General features: G+C 44.3%; 1 protein-coding gene across 10 annotated transcripts in view; it reads left to right on the top strand.

Moving 5' to 3' along the window:
• The window catches only part of ano5a (anoctamin 5a), a 212,578-nt gene that overhangs the window by 119,375 nt on the left and 67,115 nt on the right, over window positions 1-26,088 (top strand). For all 10 annotated transcript variants that reach the window (XM_086008150.1, XM_086008149.1, XM_086008148.1 and 7 more), the window contains one exon: window positions 7,784-7,894. In XM_086008150.1, the coding sequence (XP_085864276.1) occupies window positions 7,784-7,894 (111 nt within the window). The remainder of the gene's footprint in view (window positions 1-7,783; window positions 7,895-26,088) is intronic.

Here is a 26,088-nt window from a genome sequence, read left to right as displayed (position 1 = left end):
GGTACTGTTAATACAGCATCTCATCCATAATCAATTGGATCTATAAGGTGAAGATTATGCTGCACTCGGTGCAAATGTAAGACTGCTTCAAGAGGGGTGTGAGACTCGCACCTCTCCGCTCTACTGCTCCAGGTAATCTCCTGAGTTAGCTTTGTCCCCTAAAAAAAAGTATGGAGAGAAAAGCAATGGATGTTGGTCTTGAATCAGGAGTACTATACCTGGTGCTTCATCTCGGAGGACTTTGTGTACAACCCTGCTAGCTATGAATAAGGTCTGAATAAAGAGATAAGCTATATCTGACTAATTTGTATGGTCGGGATACTGCAATGCACATGTATTCGTGTGTGTGTAAAATCAGCTTATAAAGACATTCCTTTTTATTTTGTAAAGTAACATTGGGTGACACTATAGATTGTGTTTTTAAACTAATGAAGGGGTGGGAGGATTCAGAAATGGGTAAATTCAAAAGCAGTAAGAGAAATGTCAAAGCTGTAGAGCAGAGTAGTGAACTGGGTAAAGATAAGCAGAGTGGGTCAGGAAGGGACAGAGATTAATAGAGGTAATAGGGCACCAGTGAGTAAACTGACATCAGGGAAAAAGAGAAGAAAGTTACAGCTAAAGGTACTATATCTGAGTGCATGAAGCATTCGCAACAAAATAGATGAATTAATAGCATCGATCGAAATAAATGGGTTTGATTTAATAGTCATTACAGAGACGTGGTTGCAGAGTGACCAAGGTTGGGAAATAAATATTCCAGAATATTTCTCTTTTAGAAGAGACAGGCAGAATGGAAAAGGAGGCAGGGCAGCCCTGATAATAAAGGAGGGGATAAAAACGGTAGAGAGAAAGGATCTTGGCTCAGAAAAACAAAATGTAGAATCAGTTTGGGTGGAGCTAAGAAACAATAAGGAGCAGAAAACACTTGGAGTAGTTTATAGGCCCCCTAACAATAGTTGAAGTGTCGGGTAGAATATAAATCGGGAAATTAGAGATGCATGTAACCGGGGTAATATGGTAATCGTGGGAGACTTTGGGCTCGAATTTCCAAGCCCCGTGGAGGCGGGAGTGGTGGGAAAATTGCAGAATCTGGGGGCAGGAACCCATCCTGCCCCCAACCTGCCTCCGTGCCAATGTCCCAGGAGGCGGGTATCCGACCTGTGCTGGGAGCCGCCTCCGAGGCAGGAAGGGGATTAGTGCCAATTAACTGCCTATTAACAGGTAGTTAACAAGCAGTTTTTTGCCTAACTCCTATTTTTAGCCCTGAAGTGAGGGCTTCCCGATGGCTCCGAACCACGGCACGTTAGCGAGGCGGACTGTCGGTCTGAAGGGGTTGGCGGGCTCGAGATATTCGTTGTGCAGGTGAGTGATGGGTGCATGTGTGCAGAGGTAAGTGTTTGCGGTAAGTGTAAAGTGTTTTAATTTTTACTTGCCTTTACTTTCTCCTGCAGGCTTCCTTCCTTCAGTTCTCGGGAGTCCCTCAGTTCACCAGCACAGAAAGCAGAATGGCTGCTGAACTGTCAAAAGCTGCAGCCTCTGCTTTCTGGTCTGGAGAGATCTCTAACTGAGTCTGAGTAGAAGGACTCAAGTTAGAAGACAGATTGTCAGGGCTGGATTTTGATACTGGAGGCGTGTAGGAGGCGGGACGACAACTGTTGGGGTTGTAGTCCCGCCTCCATCAAGTTGTGGCCAACCCACACGATTTTCACTTGATTGACCTTGTTGAGCCCGCCCAGTGGGCTCAGCAGGCCAATTAAGGGCCACCCGGCAACAGGTGACGTCACAGATTGACATTTCATCTGTCAAGAGCTTTTGACAGATGAAATATTAGCGTTTGACAGCTCTGTGAATCTGTCAAACACTGACAGTCTGTACACTAAGTTAATTCCTTCCTCTCAGGCTGATTTAGAAATCTCCCCAGAACAGAAAGCTGAATGCTGCAACTTTTGACAGCTCGCGGCCATTCTGCTTTCTGTGCCGGTGAGACGAGGGATTCCTGAGACCTGAAGGAAGGCTGTAAAGGTAATTAAACTTCTTTAAACACTTTACACACACCAAACATACTTGCCTCTGCACTCATGCACCCATCACTCACCTGAACACTGGACATCTCAAACCCTTCAGCCCAACAGTCTGCCTCGCTAACTTGACAGGCAGTTAATTGGCACTAATTCCCTTCCCGCTTCAGAGAGGCGGTTCCCAGCACAGATCGGGTATCCGCCTCCTTTGAAACTGGCATGGAGGCGGGATGGGTTCATGCCCCCCCGATTTCGCGATTTTAACCCCCCACACTCTTCCAATCCCACCTCCACGGCCCAATGAAAATCCTGCCCTCCGTGTTTGACAGCTTCACAGAGCTGTCAAACGCTGATTTTTCATCTGTCAAAAGCTCTTGACAGATGAAATGTCAATCACTGACGTCACCAGTAACCAGGTGTCCCTTAATTGGCCTGCTGAGCCTGCTGGGCGGGCTTAACAAGGTCAATCAAGGGAAAATAGCATGGGTTGGCCACAAGTCAATGGAGGCGGGACTACAACCCAAAAAGTGGGAGTCCTGCCTCCATCACGTCCCCATTGACAAAATCCAGCCCTTTAACTTTCATATAGACTGGGCAAACCAAATTTGCAGTAAAAATGCAGAGGAAGAGTTCATGGAATGCATTCAAGATAGTTTTCTAGATCAGTATGTCGAGCACCCTACTAGGGAATTGGCTATTTTAGATCTAGTATTTCTGCCTCTGGGGAGCAGTGATCATAATACGATAGAATTTTATGTTGCGTTTGAGAGTGATTTAATTAATTCCGAAACTAGGGTCCTAAACCTGAACAAAGCAAACTACATAGGTACGAGAAGCGAGTTGGCTAAGGTAGGTTGGGAAACTAGATTAAAATATGACAGTAGAAAAACAATGGCAAGCATTTAAAGAAATAATTAATAATTCGCAGCAAATATACATTGCCTTAAGGAATAAAAACACCACAGGAAAAATGGTCCACCCGTGGCTAACGAGCAATTAAAGATAGTATTAGATTAAATGAAGAGGCCTATAATGTTCCCAAAAAGAGTAGTAAGCCTGAGGATTGGGAGGATTTTAGAATTCAGCAAAGGAGGACCATGAAATTGATAAATGGAAAATAGAATGCAAGCGACATAAAAACAGACTGTAAAAGCATCTATAGGAATGCAAAATGAAAAGAGTAGTGAAAGTAAATGTGGGTCAATTACTGGCTGAGACAGGAGAAATTATAATGGGGAATAAAGAAATGGCAGTGAAATTAAACAAATACTTTGGGCTGGATTTTACCTGCCGAGACAAGTTGGGGGTAGGACTGCTGCCTTCCAGGTTCTAGTCCCGCCCCCAGCGACGTCCGATGTATAGATGCTATTTTCCCCTGATTGGCCTTGTTAAGCCCGCCCTGCGGGCTTGCCGGCCAATTAAGGGAATGCTGGTGTCAGTTGATGAGGCTTCATCTGCCGATTTTCTTAAAAGAACATGTGCCATTTATTTTTGACAGATTATCTCAGTGTACAAAGGTGAGCACTTGCACCCAGGCTCTCCAATGACTCTCTCCTTAGGATAAAACAGATGGCAGCTGCAGGTGAGGTTACAGAAGCAATCTGTCACTTCTCCTAATGAGGTGAGGCCACACAAACACTTCAAAGCTCATCACCTACAGAAAATCTAAACACATTAAAAATGACTTTCCCAACATCTCCTTACTTCATACTCACCAGTGTCCCACTGGATCCTTCACGCCACTTCTGCAGCTGTCATCTATATACAAACATTACAACAGGCCCACAACATGCCTCACTTACCCTGGCGGGGTTCCCTGACGTCGGGAAGCCCACAGGAGAAGTCTCAAAATGGGAAAAAGCCTGTTAACTACCTGTTAACAGGCAGTTAAGTGGCTATAATCCTCTTTCCGCCGCTAGGAGTCAGGTCCCTGTGCAAATCGGGGACCCAACCCCCGGGAAGATTGTTTGGAGGTGGGTTGGGAGCGGGCTCGGGACCCGCTCCCATTCTTTTTGATTTTGCCGGCAGACCCGCCTCCTCAGGGCTAGTAAAATCCAGCCCCAAGTGTCTGTCTTCATGGAAGAAGATGCAAAAAACATTTTGGAAATAGTGGAGAACCAAGGGTCTAGTGAGAGTGAGGAACCAAAAACAATTTATATTAGTAAGGAAACAGTACTGGAGAAATTAATGGGAGTGAAAGCTGATAAATCCCCTGGACCTCATGGCCTGCATCCTTGTGTTTTAAAAGAGGTGGCTATAGAGATAGTGGATGCATTGGTTGTCATCTTCCAAAATTTCAAAGATTCTGGAATGGTTCTCGCAGATTGGAAGGTAACAAATGTAACCCCACTATTTAAGAAAGGAGGGAGAGTGAAAACAGGGAACTTGTACATCAGTTAGCCTGACATCAGTAGTAGGGAAAATGCTAGAATCTATTATTAAGGACATGGTAACAAGGCACTTAGAAAGTAATAATAGGGTTGGGCAGAGTCAACACGGATTTATGCGTTTGACAAATCTGTTTGAATTTTTTGAAGATGTAACTAGCAGGATAGATCAGGAGGAATCCGTAGATGTGATGTATTTTGATTTTCAGCAGGCATTCGATAAGGTGCCACACAAGAGGTTATTAAACAAAATTAGGGCTCATGGGATTGGGGGTAACATACTAGCATGGATTAAGGCTTGGTTAACAGAGTAGGAATAAATGGGTCATTTTTGGGTTGGCAGGCTGTAACTAGTGGGGTACCGCAAGGATCAGTGCTTGGGACTCAGCTATTTACAATCTATATCTATGATTTGGATGAGGGGACCAAATGTAATATATCCAAGTTTGCTGATATAAAGTTAGATGGGAATGTAAGTTGTGAGGAGGATGCAAAGAGGCTACAAGGGGTTATAGACAGGTTAAGCAAGTGGGCAAGAACATGGCAAATGGAATATAATGTGAAGAATTGTGAAGTTATCAGGAAAAATAGAAAAGCAAAGTATTTTTTAAAATGGTGAGAGATTGGGAAATGTTGGTGTTCAGAGGGACCAGGATGCTCTTGCACACGAATCGCTGAAAGTTAATATGCAGGTACAGTAAGCAATTAAAGCAAATGGTACGTTCGCCTTTATTACAAAAGGATTTGAGCATAAGAATAAAGACTTCTTACTGCAATTATATAGGGCCCTGGTGAGACCGCACCTGGAGTATTGTGTACAGTTTGGGTCTCCCTACCTAAGGAAGGATATACTTGCCATAGAGGGAGTGCAACGAAGGTTCACCAGACTGATTCCTGGAATGAGGGGAGTGTCCTATGAGGAGAGATTGAGTAGACTAGGCTTATATTCTCTGGAGTTTAGAAGAATGAGAGGTGATCTCACTGAAACATGCAAAATTCTTACAGGGCTTGACAGGGTAGATGCAGGGAGGATGTTCCCCCTGGCTGGGGAGTCTAGAACCAGGGGTCAGAGTCTCAGAATAAGGGGTTGGCCATTTAGGACTGAGACGAGGAGAAAAGGGTGGTGAATCTTTGGAATTCTCTACCCAAGAGGGCTGTGGATGCTCAGTCGTTGAGTATATTCAAGGCAGAGATCGATAGATTTTTGGATATTAAGGAAATCAAGGGATATGGGGAAAGTGCAGATGAGGTAGAAGATCAGCCATGATTTTATTGAATGACGGAACAGGCTCGAAGGGCCGAATGGCCTACTCCTATTTTTTATGTTCTTCTGATACATACAGTAAAATGTAAATCCAATTTGTCAAGAAATACTCTCCTTGAATCTGGGGTTCACCTAAATTAGGACTCCTATTCAATGAGCAACTGGAAATAATAATGCATTGTACACGTGTGGTATGTGCTTTCTTTGCTGCCTTAGAACAGCAGAATTGATTCTCATGTAATTGACTGGGTACTAACAAATAGAATACAAAAGCAGGGAGATAATGTTGCATTTACATGGAACCTTGGTCAGACCACACTTGAAGCACTGTGTGCAATTACAGTCTCCCATATTAGAAAAAAGATACTGAAGCATTGGAGAACATGCAGAAATGATTTACAAGGATGTCACCAGCATTGAGAGGATTAAACTATCGGGAACGATTGAGCAGCCTGGGCTCTTTTCTTTTGAAAAGAGGAGACCTGATGGATATCTTTAAAGGTTTGAAGTGGTTGGATAGGGTGGATGTGGAGAAACTGTTTCCACTTGTGAGTGAAGTCAGGACAAGGGGGGCATAAATATAAGATAACCACTAACAGTTCAAAAAAAGAATTTAGGAGTGGTAGGAATGTGGAACTCGCTGCCGCATGGAGTGATTGAAGCAGAGAGCTTTGCTGCAATTAAGGGGAGACTTGATGCATTCATGAGGGGGATGGGGGTGGGTGGTTAAGGTGGGAAAAGCTAATTAGAATGGGAGGAGGCTCGTGTGAAGTATAAACACCAGGAAAGATGAGTTGGGTTCAATATCTGTGCGGTGGATTTTATTCATTTGTATATGTAAGGGGCACGTAAAACTTCAGCCATGTAAAGCTGTTATTTAATCAGCAGGGGCAGATTGAAAGGCCACAGTCCTGCTTCAGCAATGCTGAAAAACAGGCTACAGTATCTGGTTATCCAGTTATTTGCTGTTTGTGGGACCTTGCTGTTCACAGAAATCACAGAAATCACAGAAACCCCACAGTGCAGATAGAGGCCATTTCGGCCCATCGAGCCTGCACCGACACATATCCCACCCGATCCCCGTAACCCCTACACCGACACATATCCCATTCTATCCCCGTAACTAATCCCCCTAACACTAAGGGTCAATTTATCATGGCCAATCAACCTAACCCGCACATCTTTGGACTGTGGGAGGAAACCGGAGCACCCGGAGGAAACCCACGCAAACACGGGGAGAATGTGCAAACTCCACACAGACAGTCACCCGAGGCCGGATTCGAACCCGGGTCCCTGGCGCTGTGAGGCAACTGTTGGTAGATTAGCTGCCAGGCTGCCGACATAAAAACACCGACTGCACTTCAAAAGTACCCCATTAGCTGCAAAGCAACTTGAGTTTTAAAAAAAAAGTGTTCTTGGGATTTAGAAGGTACTGGCACAGCAGTGTTTGTTGCCCATCCCTAGTTGCCCTGAGGGCATTAAAGGTCAACAGATATTGTGGGGATTAGAATCACATGTAGGCCAGACCAAGTAGGGAGGCAGGTTCCATTCCCCGAAGGATATTAGTGAATCTAACTTTTACAATCGTGCAGCAGTTTTTATTATCCTTTTTCTAATGCTAGCCTTGCATCCATCCAGCCGCAAGGCTATTCATTTGGCTACTGTGTGACTTGGGGCAACAACAGAATGCTGGGGCAACAGGACGCTAATGAACAAAAAATTCCAAAAACAAATGCTATCCGGCTGGCCTTTCAGAACTTCCTTCTGAAAAATACACCAGACAGCAAAGAATACAATGCTGTCGTGATTTGTGTCAGGCAAGCATAGCTATATTATATTGCAATCATGTGTTCAGTAACTGTGTCCAGAAGGCATTTTGACAGGACCAAGACCATTTATTCTGGAGCAAATCCCTGCATACATCATTGCTTTTGTTGCATTAAGTGTGCATGATCTCTGAGCTGTGGCTGTGTCTTGGTTATTTGCCTTTTGTAAGTAAACAGTAGCTTGCTGCGATACAGATAGTTCTTTTTTTAACCCTGCCGTAGCTCTGATTTTTAAACAATAGGAGTCGGGGCCAGCTTTTCATGGTGTATCTTCTGCTTGTTCCTCAGATTGACAAACAGCCTCGCAGCAAAGACTCTGTCTTCTTCTGTGATGGGGTCAGAAGAATTGACTTCATCCTCTCGCATGTGGATGATCCTAAAGACGCAGAAAAGAAAATGGTAAGAACCATGCTTTTAATACTTTGCATCCATTCTGCATATAATAGTCATTGTGCAATTGTATGCCTAAAATGTAGGAGAGATGGAACATTAGAATTTACCTCAGCAGCATCTTTGATAAAACCTTGTGATAAAACAGGGAATTATAGACCGGTAAGCCTGACATCGGTAGTGGGGAAAATGCTAGAGTCCATTACAAAAGATGTAATAGCAGAACACTTGGAAAACAGTGACAGGATCGGACAAAGTCAACATGGGTTTACAAAAGGTAAATCATGCTTGACTAATCGACTGGAATTTTTTGAGGATGTAACTGGTAGAATAGATAAGGGAGAACCAGTGGATGTGGTGTATTTGGACTTTCAGAAGGCTTTCGATAAGGTCCTGCCTAAGAGATTAGCGTGTTAAGTTGAAGCACATGGGATTGGGGGCAAGGTACTGACTTGGATAGAGAACTGGCTGGCAGACAGGAAGCAAAGAGTTGGAATAAACGGGTCTTTTTCCGAGTGGCAGGCAGCGACTAGTGGGGTACTGCAGGGATCGATGCTAGGACCCCAGGCATTCACAATATATATTAATGATCTAGACAAGGGAACTAGATATAATATCTCCAAGTTTACAGACGACACAAAGCTGCGTGGGCGTGTGTGCTGTGAGGAGGATGCTGAGAAACTCCAGTATGATTTGGACAGGTTGGGTGACTGGGCAGATGTAGTATAATGTGGATGAATGCGAGGTTATCCACTTTGGTGGCAAAAACCGGAAGACAGATTATTATCTGAACGGCAATAGATTGGGAGAAGGGGAAGCGCAACGAGACCTGGGTGTCCTTGTGCACCAGTCGCTGAAGGTAAGCATGCAGGTGCAGTAGGTGGTTAAGAAGGCAAATGGTATGTTGGCATTCGTAGCGAGAGGGTTTGAGTACAGGAACAAGGATGTCTTGCTGCAGTTGTACAGGGCCTTGGTGAGACTACACCTTGAGTATTGTGTGCAGTTTTGATCGCCTTATCTGAGGAAGGATGTTCTTGTCATGGAAGGAGTTCAGCGAAGATTCACCAGACTGATACCTGGGATGGCAGGAATGACGTAATGAGGAGAGATTGGATCAATTGGGCTTGTACTCACTGGAGTTTAGAAGAATGAGAGGGGATCTCATTGAAACTTATAAAATTCTAACAGGACTAGACTGACTAGATGCAGGAAGGGTGTTCCCAATGGCGGGGGAGTCCAGAACCAGGGGTCACAGTCTAAAGGTAAGGGGTAAGCCATTTAGGACAGAGATGAGGAGGAATTTCTTCACCCAGAGAGTGGTGAACCTGTGGAATTCTCAACAACAGAAGGCAGTTGAGACCAATTCATTAAATATATTCAGGAAGGAGTTAGATATATTTCTTAAGGCTAAAGGGATCAAGTGATATGGGGAGAAGGCAGGGACAGGGTACTGAGTTTGGATGATCAGCCATGATCTCATTAAATGGCGGAGCAGGCTCGAGGGGCCGAATGGCCTACTCCTCCTATCTTCTATGTTTCTATATAGTTTGTTCAGAGCTTTAGCATTGAGTTCTTACTTTTTTACTGTACCTTTTCATGTCATTCCTCTTATTTCTGTAAATTTAACTCCTTGTGTCACATGGGTTATAACTAGAATATATAGTGATGAACTCTGGGATGTGACTGATGTTCCAAAATAACATGAGCATGTAACAGGTCAGGTTATTGTGGCATACAGACCCTACTCTGAGTCTTCTCTATGTATTCAATCAATATAGTAAGCAACTTGAATAATAAAAATTAGATTGAACTATCTTTCTTTTTCCTGCTTGAGGAGGAGTCTGGCTTCTCCCTGCATGGCCAGAACTGCAATCTGTAACTGTCCAGGAGCCCAGCCTGGAGTTTCCACCAAGATATTAGTGCAAGTTGGGCGGAATGGACTGAAATAACACAAAAGATTGTGGAAGTGATTTACGCCCGCTTACAGCGGGGTGGGGGGGGTGGTTGTTTTTTTTATTCATTCATGGGATGTGGGTGTTGCTGGCAAGGCCAGCATTTATTGCCCATCCCTAATTGCCATTGAGAAGGTGGTGGTGAGCCCCCGCCTTGAACTGCTGCAGTCCGTGTGGTGATTGTACTCCCACAGTGCTGTTAGGGAGAGAGTTCCAGGATTTTGACCCAGCGATGATGAAGGATCGGTGATATGCTTCTAAGTCAGGATGGTGTGTGACTTGGAGGGGAACTTGGAGGTGGTGGTGTTCCCATGCGCCTGCTGCCCTTGTCCTTCTAGGTGGAAGAGGTTGTGGATTTGGGAGGTGCTGCTGAAGAAGCCTTGGCGAGTTGCTGCAGTGCATCTTGTAGATGGTACACACTGCAGCCACGGTACGCCAGTGGTGGAGAGAATGAATGTTTAACGTGGTGGATGGAGTGCCAATCAAGCTGGCTGCTTCGTCCTGGATGGTGTCGAGCTTCTTGGGTGTTGTTGGAGCTGCACTCATCCAGGCAAGTGGAGAGTATTCCATCACACTCCTTACTTGTGCCTTGTAGATGGTGGAAAGTCTTTGGGGAGTTGGGTGGTGAGACACTCGCCGCAGAATACCTAGCCTCTGACTTACTCTTGTTGCCGCAGTATTTATGTGGCTGGTCCAGTTAAGTTTCTGGTCAATGGTGACCCCCAGGATGTTGTTGATCGGGGATTCCATGATAGTAATGCTGTTGAATTTCGAGGGGTGGTGGTTAGACTCTCGCTTGTTGGAGATAGTCATTGCCTGGCACTTAAGTGGCAGGTAACATTCGCGCCACACATCAGCCCAAGCCTGAACGTCATCCAGGCCTTGTTGCATGCGGGCATGGACTGCTTTATTATCTGAGGAGTTGTGAATGGCACTGAACAATGTGCAGTCATCAGCGAACATCCCTTATGTTTGAGGGAAGATCATTGATGAAGCAGCTGAAGATGGTTCGCCCTAGGACACCGTCCTGAGGAACTTCTGCAGCGATGTCCTGGGGCTGTGATGATTGACCTCCAACCACCACAACTATCTTCCTTTGTTTTCCACATTGTCGGATAGATGCCAGTGTTGTAGCTGTACTGGAACAGCTTGACTAGAGACGCGGCTAGTTCTGGAGCACAAGTCTTCAGCACGATAGCTGCGATGTTGTCGGAGCCCATAGCCTTTGCTGTATTCAGTGCGCTGAGCCGTTTCTTGATATCACGTGGAGCGAATGAATTGGCTGAAGACTGGCTTCAGTGGGGACCTCGGGAGGAGGCCGATATGGATCATCCACTCGGCACTTCTGGCTGAAGATGGTTGCAAAAGACAAAGCTGAAGTGTTTGCACTCGCGTGCTGGGCTCCACCATCACTGAGGATAGGGATATTCATGGAGCCTCCTTCTCCCATTAGTTGTTTAATGGTCCACCACCATTCACGACTGGATGTGGCAGAACTGCAGAGCTTTGATCTGATCTGTTGATTGTGGGATCACTTAGCCCTGTCTATAGCATGCTGCTTCTGCTTTTTAGCATGCATGTAGTCCTGTATTGCAGCTTCCCCAGGTTGGCACCTCATTTTTAGGTACGCCTGCTCCTGCTCCTGGCATGCTCTTCTACACTCGTCATTGAACCAGTGTTGGTCCCCTGGCTTGATGGTAATGGTAGAGTGAGGGATGTGCCGGGCCATGATGTTACAGATCGTGGTGGAATTCAATTCTGCTGCTGCTGGTGCGGAGGGTCTGGCAGCTGCCCCCCACAAAAATCGTTAAAAGGTTTTACCCTGGAGCGTTTTCATTGGGCTGGAATGTCGCAGGCAACAGGGCGGTAAATACGGCACCATCGGCCCATTCCTGCCGAATCGCGGGGCAGTACCAGGACCAAAATCAGCCTCTATCATATTTAAAAGAAAGTGTTATAGAGGGTTTTTGAGAGTGGCTTTTGAGCCTGCCGCTGCTTACGAGTTATGGCTATTGTACAAAGACTTGAGCAGGTAATCCAGGCCGACACTTCTGTGCAGTACTGAGGGAGTGCTGCTCTGTCGGAGGTGCTGTCTTTCGGATCAGACTTTAAATAGAGGCCCTGTCTACCCTCTCAGGTGGACGTGAATGATCCCATGGCACTATTTTGAAGAAGAGCAGGGGAGTTCTCCTGCTTTCCTGACCAATATTTATCCCTCAAACAACATCACCAAAATACAGGAAACTTTCTGGTATCCGGCACGGACGGGACCGACGTGGTGCCGGTTCATCAGCAATTCCGGATAACCGAACGCTATAGTGAAAGAGACGTACCTTAGAGCTCCGTATGAAGCAACAAACCCTGTAAGAACGTCCACAAGTTGCAAGCATCTCTGTAGCTTAGCAACAGCTGCAGCCAAACCCTTGCCTTCCTCAATTTGTTGCTGTGCAAGTAATAAAAGTTATGAAAGTTAGCTGAAACTGACTCCTGAATTGTGCCGGTTAACTGACATTTCCGGTAATTTAGGGGCCGGTTATTCGAAAGTTTCCTGTAGATTAACTGGTCAGAATCACTGCTGATTGTGGGACCTTGCTGTGTGCAAATTGGTTGCTACATTTCCCTACTTTACAATGGTGACTACAATTCAAAAGACTGTAAAGTGCTTCGGGATGCCCTGAGTTTGAGAAAGGCGCTGTATAAATTCAAGATACAGGTAGACTACCCTTTTATCCGGACTTCCGAAAACCGAAACCCTCTAAAAACCGAAGGTTTTTTCGGTCAGCGTAAGTCGTGCGCACGACATGACCAGAGTGGCGCACGACTTACAGGCCTAGCCAGATAAGGGATAGTGTAGCATTTTTCCGCACTTCTGAAAACCGAAATCGCTCAGTGTAAGTGTACCAGCCTTTATCCGCACATCCGAAACCAGAAAACCTCTGAAAGCCGAAGGTGGCGCAAAGCATGACTTCTGAAAACCGAAATCGCTCAGCGTAAGTCGTGCGCACGACCCCGACCCCGACCCCCCGGCCGAACCCAACCCCCCCGCCGACCCCCACCCCCGCCCCATTTCGGATAAGAGATAGTGTACCAGCCTTTATCCGCACATCCGAAACCAGAAAACCTCTGAAAGCCGAAAGTGGCGCAAAGCATGACCCGACGCTGCCGATGCTTGACCCATGCAGGTGTTATGCTGCTCTCTTAGATATTTGCTGCTCTCTTAGATATTTGCAGCTCTCTTAGATATTTGCTGGCTTTTAACAATTTGTGAAAATGCTAAAAAGAGCTGCAGATACCCCAATGGGTAACAGTGAGAAGCAGAGAAGGAAGCATCGCTCATTATCGATATCGCAGAAAGTGGAGTTATTGCAGAAGCTTGATTGTGGTGTGTCTGTGCGACATCGTACTGAAGAATATGGTGTGGGAACTACCACCGTATATGACTTAAAGAAACAGAAAGACAAGTTGTTGAAATTTTACACTGACAGTGATGACCATAAACTAATGAAAAGTAGGAAAACATTGCATAGGGCAAAAAATGAAGATCTTGACCGTGTGCTGATTGAGTGAGTGGATTCGACAACGCAGAGGTGAACGTGTGCCACTGACTGGTTTGATGGTCATGAAGCAAGCTAGAATATACCATGAAGAACTGAACATTGAAGTTGAGTGTGAACATTCAGAAGGTTGGCTGCATAAATTTAAGAAGCGTCATGGTATAAAATATCTGAAAATCTGTGGTGAAAAAGCTTCTGCTGATCATGAAGCAGCTGAAAATTACATAGATGAGTTAGCAAAAATAATATCTGATGACAACCTCGGTCCTGAACAAATTTACAATGCTGATGAAACAGCTCTGTTCTGGCGCTACGTTCCTAGAAAAACATTAGCAACGGCTGATGAGAGTGCACCAGCAGGTTTTAAGGATGCTAAGGACAGGTTGACTGTTCTTGGGTGTGCCAATGCTGCAGGCACACACAAGTTAAAGTTGGTAGTGATTGGAAAAAGCCAACATCCGAGATGTTTGAAAGGTGTATGCAATTTACCTGTGCATTATTATGCGAGCAGGAAAGCATGGGTAACCAGAGGAATATTTTCTCACTGGTTCAATAACCACTTCGTACCAGCGACACGAGCTCATTGCAGGCAAGTTGGACTGGAAGAAAACTGCAAAATTTTATTGTTCCTGGACAACTGCTCCGCACATCCCCCTCCTGAACTTCTTGTGAAAAGTTATGTTTTCGGCATTAACTTTCCCCCTAATGTGACATCTTTAATACAGCCTTGTGACCAAGGAATTTTACGCTCCATGAAGAGCAAGTATAAAGACGTTTTTTTGAACTCTATGCTTGATGCAATCAACAGAGGCGAAGGAATCCAAAGCTTCCTGAAAGAATTCAATGTTAAGGATGCCATTTATGCAGTTGCTAATGCTTGGAACGATGTTGACAAACCAACATTTACAAATGCTTGGCACAGACTTTGGCCTTCAACGATGTTTCATGAAGATGGACCTGCAGATGATGAGTTTGAAGGATTTCCTGTCAGTCAGGAGAGGATGATGATATCAAACCTCCTCACTTGCACCAAAGGTTTATCATCCGAAAGTGTAAATACGTTAGAGGAAGCTGACATCGAAGAAGTGCTGAACATTGACAATGATGCACCTGTTGTGCATTCGTTGAGTGATGGGGAAATTGCTGAAATGGTGTTAAATAAAGACAAGCATGAGGATAGTAGTGATGATGATGATGACAACACTGATGTACCCTCTTCAAGATCCTCAAGCCAGATGTAATGTACCTTTATTGCATGTTTATGTACAGGTATTTAGCTTAGTTTGTACCTGTACATGTTTGAAGTTTTACTGAATGTTTTCCTTACAAATAAACTGTACTACAGTATTTATCCCTGTAACTACAGTATTTATAGTCGTTATTTATCCCACTCAGGTATTCATAAGGTCCGCCGACCCCCCCCACCCTTTCGGATAAGGGATAGTGTATCCTTTATCCGCACTCCCGAAAACCGAATTAATCTGAAAACCGAAGTGTTTTCGCTCAGCGTAAGTCGTGCGCACGACCACGACCCCCACCCCCGACCCTTTCGGATAAGGGATAGTGCATCCTTTATCCGCACTCCCGCAAACCGAATTACTCTGAAAACCGAAGTGTTTTCGCGCACCTTCCGAAATCCGAAATTTTCCTAAAACCGAAACACGGCTGGTCCCGAGGTTTTCGGATAAAGGATAGTCTACCTGTATTTCTCTCTTTCTTATGGCTGTTGGTGAAAGTTTAGTAGTAAAAATGCTGTAGACTACTATACCTTGGTGAGAACTTGCTGATCACCATTTTCTTCAGTATGCTTTTAACAGAGATTCTAAACACTTGGCAGCAGTAAACTGATATTCCCTCGTTGTGTTGGAGTGCGTATTGACACAGGACTACATTCATGTAGCAGCTGTGCCCACACTTAAGTTACTGAAGGTCATGCAGCAGTTGCTATGATCGGTGATGTCACTGGAACTTTTGTAACTGAGATACGAGAACATTTCTTTAAAATTTAATCATATTACACTTAGACACATCTTATTTTGTCTACTTGAATTTGAGTATTCAAATAGTGAGCTGTTTCAGATCCTCGGTTATTATGATTTGGTAGCTTTTCTAGCCAGGCAGCAAAAAAAAATCACAGGAATTTCTCCTTTAGGAGAGTTTTTTTTTTACAGAATTTAACTGTCTCCTTGTTGCAGAGTTCGGGAGTCTGCTTCCCAGCGGCAGGAATCTTGAGCCTGGGGCTACGCAAGTGAGAGGTGTTTGAGATCTCTGGCAGTGTGCTGTTGGGCGCCCCGGGCCTAATTGCTCAAGCCATGACATTAGACTGCACTTGTCCGCTTGTCTCGGGGTCCTGGCACTGAGCCAATTTCAAATTGAATCAACATGAAGAGCACATGCTAGTCAAACCTAAGCACCATGCTATAGAAGAGGATGTGTTTCAGCAGAGTATTGTAGCTTTGACCCTGCGCATTTATATCTGAATGAGATGATGTAGAATATGCGCTTCTGCATTCACCAAGGAGATGTATTCTACTTGTACAGATGCAGATGTCAGTTGAGGTTAAATATTACTGTAATGGTTTGAAACACAATTCGAAGAGGTTTTCTGTACAGTGTTGACAAACTATGCTGTGTTTCTGGGAAACAGGTTTTTAAGAACTAGTTCACTATTATTTACTATAAAATGTAACCTTGTTTTGGGAAAACAAAGTACCATTAATCATCTACTCCGAGACCAGTAATTGTAAATCCTGACTGGGACACACGTATATCACAACATGCTTATCTATATCACAAAGGATTAGTCATTCTGGAAAGAAATAGGTGTACACCATCAAATAGGACAGTTGTAATTTGCTTTATAGACAATACTGTTCCCAACTCATGAACCATGTTTCTTGTATTAAATATTATCTGGGCAGCTAGACTAAAGCTGCAATTGTTGTCTGATGCTTATAATACGAGAGTTTGATGGAGCCTTAGTACATCCTGGGCTACATATGTCCGGATGACTCGGGAGCTTTGTGTCTGCAACTTGCAGTTTTCACTCATTCTAATCACTGTTTCAATACACAACAATTGAAAATTTCATTTTAGGTTGTCTTTTACCAGGATGAATAAGCACATGTTTCTGTCCGTTATCGAATCTGAACGAGCTTTCTGTTAAACAAGTTTCTAGCTGTGACAGAATACAACAATTTCACACTGCCAAGGACAATTCATTCCCTCTGAGCGCATGAATTAATGATGCCAATTCCGAAAGGAGTGTTTGGGTATCTTTTAAAGTACAGAAACCCAGTACACCGAATGCTGCTAGTGGTTTCCTTTTTAATAAAACTAACACACATTCCACAACTTGTGACACCAGTAATACACCAAATTCAAGAAAAAAATTCCCCTCGGAGGCATTGTACAAAAAGGTTAAAAAAAATCAATGTTAATAAAGAAAATAAGATGTTAGCTACAATTCCAGCTAATGATTGATTTTTTTTCTGTTGAAAGAGTAATGATGAGGAATCTCCCTCTTCCGCAATTTGCTAATTGCTCACCCTTCCTGTCAGGAATGATCCAGAAAGCCTGCATTTCCTCCTTTGGATTCCTTTGGGATTTATACAATGTCTTCTTTGACATTGGTTATTTTGTAATTTCTGGTGGAATTGTGTGATTTTATGGAATAGGTGACAAAATTGTGGAGGAAAGAAAAGATTGCAGAAGTCTGTTCTTGGCATCCAAGTTGAGGAACACTGACAGCCTCGTTGAGATGCGAAATACCTCATCTGTTTCTGATTTGAAGTTATTACATTTCTGTTGTGGAAATCTGAATTGAATTAAACTGCTGAGAACTACTGAAGTTCTTCTGTCTGTCTGTCTACCGTTACTGAGGATGACTGAAGAAATTGGGACAGTGTTAGGCTATTGAAAATTTGGCATCAATTTAATGCATCATGGGGCAGAGATGAAACTGTTAATTAGGATCATGCTCTTGTATAGAGCATGCACTACCAAAATGATGCTGGCACATTACATAAGCCAAGAAACCATCAGCTGTTAACAAAATGATGCTCTCAAGTGATTTTCTGGATCCAATCTATGCTTGACATCCAAGTTGGCCAATCATCCCTCCTGTTTTATTATTGCAATACATTCTACTTTGCTCTTATCTCTCTCAAGCTCTCTGACTGAAACAATAGCATTTCCCAGTCAATGTATAAGTCTTTGGGCACAAGTACTGTGACTGCTATTTTTAAAAAATTTATTTTAGGTTATTTCCTTTTGTTTGGTAGTATTTTGTTTCCTTCATAGACGTCCAGTCATTTTTTACAAAAAAAATGTCAATTCAATCTCCCCCGTGAAGCAGGGTTAGAGGGCAGGGGATAATTGGACCAGTGTACGCAGAGGCAATTCAGTCCCAATTTTAATGTCCTACATTCTGTCCTTGGTTTTTATGGCACACTTAGATTTTATATTATTGTTTACAGCAAAATTTAGGGCAGTTTGGGAAGCAGAGAAGTAGAGTTGGTTGAAGCTTTGAGGGTCTGGAAGATGCCAGTCTTAAGTGCTGCAGAGCCACCACTGGCAGGAGGGTATAATTACAGCATGACTAATTCACATTGGCAATTTTTCTTTTATAAACATATAGACATTGAAATTTTTAATGGAGGTGTGGACAGACTTGTGATTTTTAATATATTATTAGTAGATCTCCTGTGCTGTTATTTGTGACTTTTCACTGTTTTATAACAATAGGGATGTTTATTCCATGTCAGCTGTGGCTCAGTGGGTAGCACTCTCACCTCTTGAGTTAGAAGGTTGTGGGTTCAAGTCCCACTCCAGAGACTTGAGCACAAAAATCTAGGCTGACACTCCAGTGCGGGACTGAGGGGGTGCTGCACTGTCAGAGGTACTGTCTTTCAGATGAGACGTTAAAGCGAGGCCCCATCTGGCCCCCCAGGTAGACGTAAAAGATCTCATGGTACTATTTTGAAGAAGAGCATGGGAGTTATCCCTGGTGTCCAGGCCAATATTTATACCTCGATCAACATCCCTTTTATATATAAAAAAAAAATTATCTTGTCATTATTACATTGCTGTTTGTGGGCGCTTGCTATGCGCAAATTGGCTGCTGCATTTTCTACATTACATTACACTTCAAAAATAAAAGTACTTAATTGCCTGTAAAGTGTTTTGGGACATCCTGAAGTCATGAAAAGCATTATATAAATGCAAATCAATCTTTCTTTCTTCCTTTCTTTCTTATGCATATTCCAAAATAAAACTGGGGAACTGGAAGCAATAATCTAGCGAGGAACCAAATTTAGTAGGAATAACCAAAACATGGCTACATAAAGAGCCGGACTAGCAACTAAATATTGCAGGTTATAACAAAGGATGGGGGAGGAAGAAGTGGGGTGGGGCAGCTGTACTAATGAGAGATAACAATGGCAGTAGAATAAAGGGACATAACTAACAGAAGGATAGAACTCAGAATCTATATGGAAGATGATAAGGGATCAATCATGCTATTAGGGGTATATTACAGAGCACCTAACAGTGGAAAGGAGGTGGAAGAAGATATGCGTAAGCAAATATGTGAATTGAGTAAAGGACATTGAATAATCATGGGAGATTTTAACTACCCCCAAATAAATTGTCAAGAAGAGGTAGCAAAAGGATTACAGGGAATGGAGTTTTTACAATGTGTGCAGGACTCTTCTTGCCTAGTATATACAAAGCCCAACAAGAGAGGGGGTACTGCAGGATCTAGTAATGGGAAATGAACCAGAACAGATAAGAGAAGTAAGCATAGGGGAACATCTAGGCAATAGCGATCACAACATATTGGCCCGTAATTTCCAATAGAAGGCTTCCTGCATGCGGATGCCTCCTATCGGGGAAAAAAATCTACGAACTTACCTGAGGGCTCCCGAGGTCCGGACACTTCCGCTCCTGGTCCTCTCCAAAGTCGAAATGCGCAGGGCCCACGCATCTCAGGGCGCATGCAGTTCGTAAGCATCCCTGGGATCACCTGGGCCAGGCCAGCCAATAGGAGAAGGGAATCTCCCTTCATACTTTTGACAGATAGACCTATCAAATATATGAATGGAGATCGCTCCAAAAACACATTAAAATATTAAATAAATTGTAAAACTACATCACATTTTTTAAATGTTAAAATTACAGTAAATTATACTTTAAACAAAAATTTCATTTTTTGAAAAAAAGTTTTTTACGGGGCTAAAAATAAACTTTTTAAAAAGTATTTTAAAATTATAAATGAGTGGAATTTAAAAAAAAAAAAAAAAAAAAAAAATGTTTTCAACTCTCATGCTGGTAAAAGCAGGCCTTTACCCCTGCTTACCAGCTCCCAGTGAGACTTGAGAATAAATATATATGTATGTGTGTATATGTATCAAGCATTTTAAATTTACAGGACATTAGTTATACAACAGTTGATTTTCTCCAAATGTCACAGTTTTGGCGTTTCAAGCCTTTTCAAACATAACAGTTTGCTTGTAGGGCTGCCTCTTCAGAATCGGCTAAGCCACCTTGTGCTCCAGTGCAATCATTGCCCTCTGTTTTTAATGAAGGAGTAGACTGCTGTAGGTTTTGAAATTCAAAGCTCACCCATCATTCTCTGCCTTGTATGCAGTGAGGAAAAAAAGCTCGATTAATCTCTGAGCTATATCGTTAATAATGGGGTACGAATTGTGACCATGGACCTTTCCATGGTCATTTTGGCATGTCAGCAGTCATATTATCATGCACTTCTGTTTATACACCGCAAAAGGTGTCTTTCAAAACCTTTACCTGTCATGACCCAGCATCTTTTATGTTTCAGAGCTTAAATGCTCTGTCATGAAACAATTCTTCGTGTGTGCAATTACTGTGGGCTGGCTCCTGCTTCCTGTAGGGAAAGATTGCCCTGAGTCCATGCCTTACTTACATTCCTATCCTCTTATCAGTCCTGTGCATAAATGACCACAGCTCACTGGCCCTCTGTTTACCAAACCATTCTGCTGCTCCACAGTCCATCTCTGCTGCCTCATGGCTCCATTCATATCTGTTTGGCATTTTAGTGTATAAATGTTTAACATGTTCGCATGACATTCTTCTGTCAGTGAGCAGATGTTGCCCTATTTGTTTTAAATGGGTATCTGCTTCTGTTGAAACAGCAGACCGAGGAATGTCATGTAAAGGCTTAAGCATTCATATGCTAATATTGCAAACAGTAATTTCTGGACTCATCTCCTCAAACCAGTTCTTCTCCTGTGCCCACATGGTCAACTCTGATGGTACCTCAGGCACCATTTTTGGATTTCTTCTATTCACCATTTACAAGCTAACCCTTGGCAGCATCATCTGCCAGCATGGACTCCGCTTCCACATGTACATTGGCAACACTCTGCCTCTCCACCCCAGCACTGCTCCAAGGCTGTTGCCATGCTATCCAATTGCATTTTCAACATAAAGAATGAGTTCAAATCGATTGTTGACAAAAACCAAAACCATTCTTTCAGTGGCTGGCTGTGCCTATGTACATTTGGCCCCTGCTTCACTAACCTGCCCGGCTGTCATCTCGGGTTAAATCTGGAAGTGCGCCACCTTGGACCCCTGTTCAACCCCATACCCACATCCAATCTGGCCCCAAGAATGCTTTCTTCTACCTACTGCTACATTTCCTGTTTATACCTTTACCTCTCCTCCACCACTGCTGAAACCCAAATCTACTTTTTCATGAACTCATAGGCCTAGAAATTCGTTGGGCTGCGCCACCAGTTAGCGCCTAAAAAGGGCACTCAGTGGCTTTAGCGCCACTGGCCACGCCTCCCGCGATATTTAGCTGGGGTGCTAATGGTGACGTTAGCCTGTTGCGCTGCGCCGCCACGATGACGTCATCGGTGCGCGCAGTGCCCTGCTACCGCCCCGATCTCGATATTCGGTAGTGCCTGCCTCTGTAGCGCCGTTTGCTAATCGCGCCCGGTTCACGGGGCCTACCTGTGGCGGCAGTGGCGCAAATTAAGGTGGAGGTGCGGGGCGGCCGCTTTTTTGGCGGCTGCCTGCCAGCACCTCCGTCCCCGGCCTCCTGATCTCCCCCCGCGGCAGTGCCGGCTGTTTTCCGAGAGCCCGGCACTCCTCCTCGGTGCCGGGCTCTTTTGCCGGTACTTGCGATCTCTGATCGTGCTGGTGCAGGCCCCTCCCCCTTAAGAATGGGAGGAAGGCCTGCAGTACCACAGCACGCCGTGCCGCAGCGTGTGGTGCTGCGGCACGTTGCACTGCGATATTCAGTTTCAGCGCCCTAAGAGGGACACGGGGCGCCTCAAGCCTCGCCCCATGTCTCTCTTGGGGCGTTCAAGCTGAATTTCCGGCGGTCGCAATTGCTCCGATCGCTGCGCTAAATCCGGCGCCCAGGCCAGCTTGGCGCCCCGTTTGCGGCTCCACCGAATCTCTCCCCCATAGTCATAACAGCACAGAAGGAGGCCATTCGGCTTATCAAGTCCAGTCAGTCCCATTCCCCCGCTCTATCGCCGTCGCCCTGCAAGTTTATTTTGCTTGAGTGCCTATCCAGTCGCCCCTTGAAAGCATTGAGTGTCTCCGCTTCCACCCCTTCTGTCAGCAGCAAGTTCCAGGTCCTCACCACTCACTGCGTAAAAAAAGTTTTTCCTCACATCCTCCCTGTATCTCTTGCCCAAAACCTTAAATCTGTGACCCCTAGTCCTTGTACCATCAACTAGTGGGAACAGCCTTTCCCCGTCTAGCCTATCCAAACCCGTCATAATCTTGTACACCTCGATCAAATCACCCCTCAACCTCCTTTGCTCTAATGAAAACAAATCCAGCTTCTCCAACCTGTCCTTGTAGCTAAGATCCCCCATCCCCAGAACCATTCTGGTAAATAATCTCTGCACCCTCTCAAGTGCCTTCACATCCTTCCTAAAGTGTGGTGACCAGAACTGGACGCAATACTCCAGTTGTGGCCTAACCAGCGCTTTATAAAGTTTCAGAATAACTTCTCTACTTTTGTACTCATTATCGCTATTTATGAAGCCCAAGATCCCATGTACTTTGCTAACCACTCTCTCAATATGTCCCGCCACCTTCAGGGACCTATGCACATTAACTCCCAGGTCCCTCTGTCCCTGCACACTCTTTAAAACTGTGCCATTAAGTGTATATTGCCTCTCCCTGTTCCTTCTGCCAAAATGCATCACCTCACACTTCTCTGTATTAAATTCCATCTGCCACTTGTCTGCCCATTCTGCTAGCCTTTCTATGCCCTGTTTTGGTCGATTGGTATCCTCACTGTTTGCCACACCCCCAAGTTTGGTGTAATCGGCAAATTTAGAAATTCTAATCTGTATTCCAATATCCAGGGATATATATTTATAATATCTCAAAAAAAGCAGTGGCCCCAGCACTGACCCTTGGGGAACACCACTGTCTACCATCCTCCAGTCTGAAAAACAGCCATTTACCACAACTCACTGTTTTCTGTCCTTAAACCAATTCCTTATCCAAGCTGCCACTGACCCACCTATTCCATGAGCCTCAATTTTGTTAACCAGCCTTCTATGTGGTACTTTGTCAAACGACTTCTGAAAATCCACTCATTGGTGAACGGACCAGTGTTGTGCTTGCCAACCCCCCACCTCGAAAGTCTTCAGCTTATTGAGAACTTTGGCCTATGTCTTCCCTGTACAAAGTCCTACACACCCATCACCCTTGCCACGCTACACTGGTTCTCTGTGCCAGGCAGAGGCAGCTTTAGAATTCTTGGGGCCCTGGGCACCAAGAATATTCAGGGTCCCTCCTCACCGCCGCCCCCCCCCCCCCCACCCTACCCCCACCACAGAACCATCCCTGATTCATTAAAGCACACCCCTGTATTACAAGGCATGAAGAAATGGGCCTGTAGAATGTTACCATTAATAATAAAGCAAATCATATACTATGCTTAAATAAAAATGATAAATTTTGTGTCTCAAAAAACAAAAAATACATTACCAGCTGACTGTAAATTGTGTAAGTTGAACACCCAGGCTCTATTATATCACAGCAATCATGTACTATCAGCATCTAATTATAACCGGATACATAACACCAAACTAATTAATATTTCAATTGAAGTATTTTCTCAGTAAGAACGTCCTAAGATATATTTGCTACATGCACCATCTCCTGTAACTAATTGAATTTGCCTCCTATCGGATACTTATGTCAACTCCTTTATTTAATAGTGAAACAGATTTTTTGGTGAAGGAATGGCAGGAAATAAATGTGGAGCGTTTACTCAACGTTTTGAGTGGAATCCATTGGAAGACAGAAAATCCTGTAATTACCATGAATATTTTAAGACTAAGATAAATGCTAAAGTACGGCTGCTGCAGTTTTAAGTGACGTCATTTAGGTCTAAGTATAAACAAAACCTAACCCATAGCCGAGCCATTTCCCCAGTGTTGACTGCTCTGTATCGCAGCCTTTTGTGAGTTTTCATAAGACTGGAGGTGCGAAGGATTTGTTGCCTGAAGCTGTCATAGAATCATAGAATTTTACGGCACAGAAGGAGGCCAGTCGAGCCATCATGCTTGTGCCAGCTCTATGAAAGAGCTCTCCAATTAGTCACACTCCCCTGTTCTATCCCCATAGCCCTGCAGATTTTTCCTTTTCAAGCATATATCCAATTCCCTTTTGAAAGTTACGATTGAATTTGCTTCATAACAACATGCTGCATAAAAAAAATTCTCTTCATCTTCCCTCTGCTTCTTTTGCCAATTACCTTAATTCTGTCTCCTCTGGTTACTCACCCACCTGCCAGTGGAAACAGTTTCTCCTTATTTACTCTATTAAAACCTTTCATAATTTTGAATACCTGTATTAAATCTCCCCTTAACCTCTTCTACTCGAACCAGCTTCTCTAGTTTCAACAACAACTACTTGTATTTATATAGCACTCTTAACGTAGTGAAACGTCCCGAGATGCTTCATAAGAGTATTACTGTATAAGACAAAAAAATTGACACCAAGTTGCATAAGGAGAAAGTAGAGCAGGTGACCAAAAGCTTGGTCAAAGAGGTAGGTTTTAAGGAGCATCTTAAAGGAGGAGAGAGAGGTAGAGAGGCGGAGAGGTTTAGGCAGGGAATTCCAGAGCTTCGGGCCCAGGCAACAGAAGACACGGCCACCAAAGGTTGAGCGATTATAATCAGCGATGCTCAAGAGAGCAGAATTAGAGGAGCGCAGATATCTTAGGGTGTTGTGGGGCTGGAGGAGATTACAGAGATGAAGAGGGTGAGGACATGGAGGGATTTGAAAACAAGGATGAGAATTTTGAAATCGAAGCGTTGCTTAACCGGGAGCCAATGTAGGTCAACGAGCACAGGGGTGATGGGTGCAAGTTAGGACATGGGCAGCCCAAGTTTACAAATATGTCACCAAGGTTGCGAAGAGTGTGGTTCAGCCTCAGACAAATGTTAGGAAGAGGGATGAAGTCAGTGGCTAGGGAACGGAGTTTGTAGCGAGGACTGAAAACAATGGCTTCGGTCTTCCAAATATTTGATTGGAGAAAATTTCTGCTCATCTCGGACAAGCAGTCTGAGGTGAGGGTGGAGGAGACCGGGGAGAGGGGTTTAAGAAGATGGTTAGCAGAGGAGAATAGGAGCCGGGGTTTATCTTTGCATTCCGGAATGATTCTGGAATAGTGAGCAATTTTGGCAGACGAGCGCAGGACCCGATAGTGCTTTATGTGGTCCAGCCAGATCTGGCGGTGAATAGCTAAACCAGATGTCCACCATATCCGTTCAAGTCTGTGTCCCTTGGACTTTAGGGAACAAAGATGAGGGCCATACCAGGGGAACGACCAGGGTGAGAGAGTAATTGCTTTAGTAGGGACTAGGGCATCAAAGGTGGTGGTGAGGGTGTGGTTGAGCAGATCGGTAGCTGCAGAAATGTCATGGTGAATGGAGGGCCAAAGGCTGGACAGTTGGGATTTCGTAAGTACAGTTGTAAGAGAAATGCGAGAGAGTTTTTTTCCGGGGCGGACACAGAAGGGAGTAGGGTTGGGGGGTGGTGAAAGGGGGATGTGGGTGGAGAGCGATACAAGGAAGTGGGCAGAGATGGCCTTATCTGTGATTGACACAATGGGAGTAGCGAGGCCACGAGAGATGGCAAGGTCGAGGGGGTGGCCGTGAATATGGGTTGGGGAGTTTACATGGAGGGAGAGATTAAGGGAGGATGGGAGGCTAGTGAGCTTGGAGGAGAGAGAGCATGATGAATTGAGATGGAGGTTGAAACCACCGAGGATGAGAAGTCTTTCGGTGCTGAGGGAGGAAATCCGTGAAGATATCGGTAATAAAATTACCACATAACCACATTACCACATAAACTAGCACATAATACTCCACATAACTGAAGTCCCTCATCCCTGGCATTATTCTGGTAAATCTCATCTTGACATCCTTCCTCAAGTGTGGTGCTCATAATTGGAGCCTAACCAGTGACTTATAAAGATTGAGCATAACCTCCTATCTTTTTTACTCTAAACATCCATTTATAAAACCAAGGATCCTGTATGCTTGTTTAACAGCTTTATCAACTTGTCCTGCCACCTTCAAAGATTTTTGTGTGTGAAACCCCAGGTCCCTCTGTTCCTGCACTCCCTTTTAAAATTGTGCCATTTAGTGTATATTGCCTCTCCTCGGTCTTC

The sequence above is a fragment of the Somniosus microcephalus genome, chromosome 15 (assembly GCF_052327205.1).
Source record: "Somniosus microcephalus isolate GS21.2 chromosome 15, FLI_Smic_1.0, whole genome shotgun sequence".
Lineage (NCBI taxonomy): Eukaryota > Metazoa > Chordata > Chondrichthyes > Squaliformes > Somniosidae > Somniosus > Somniosus microcephalus.
Note: the sequence above shows the minus strand (reverse complement) of the source record. Positions and strands in the feature narration are given on the sequence as shown.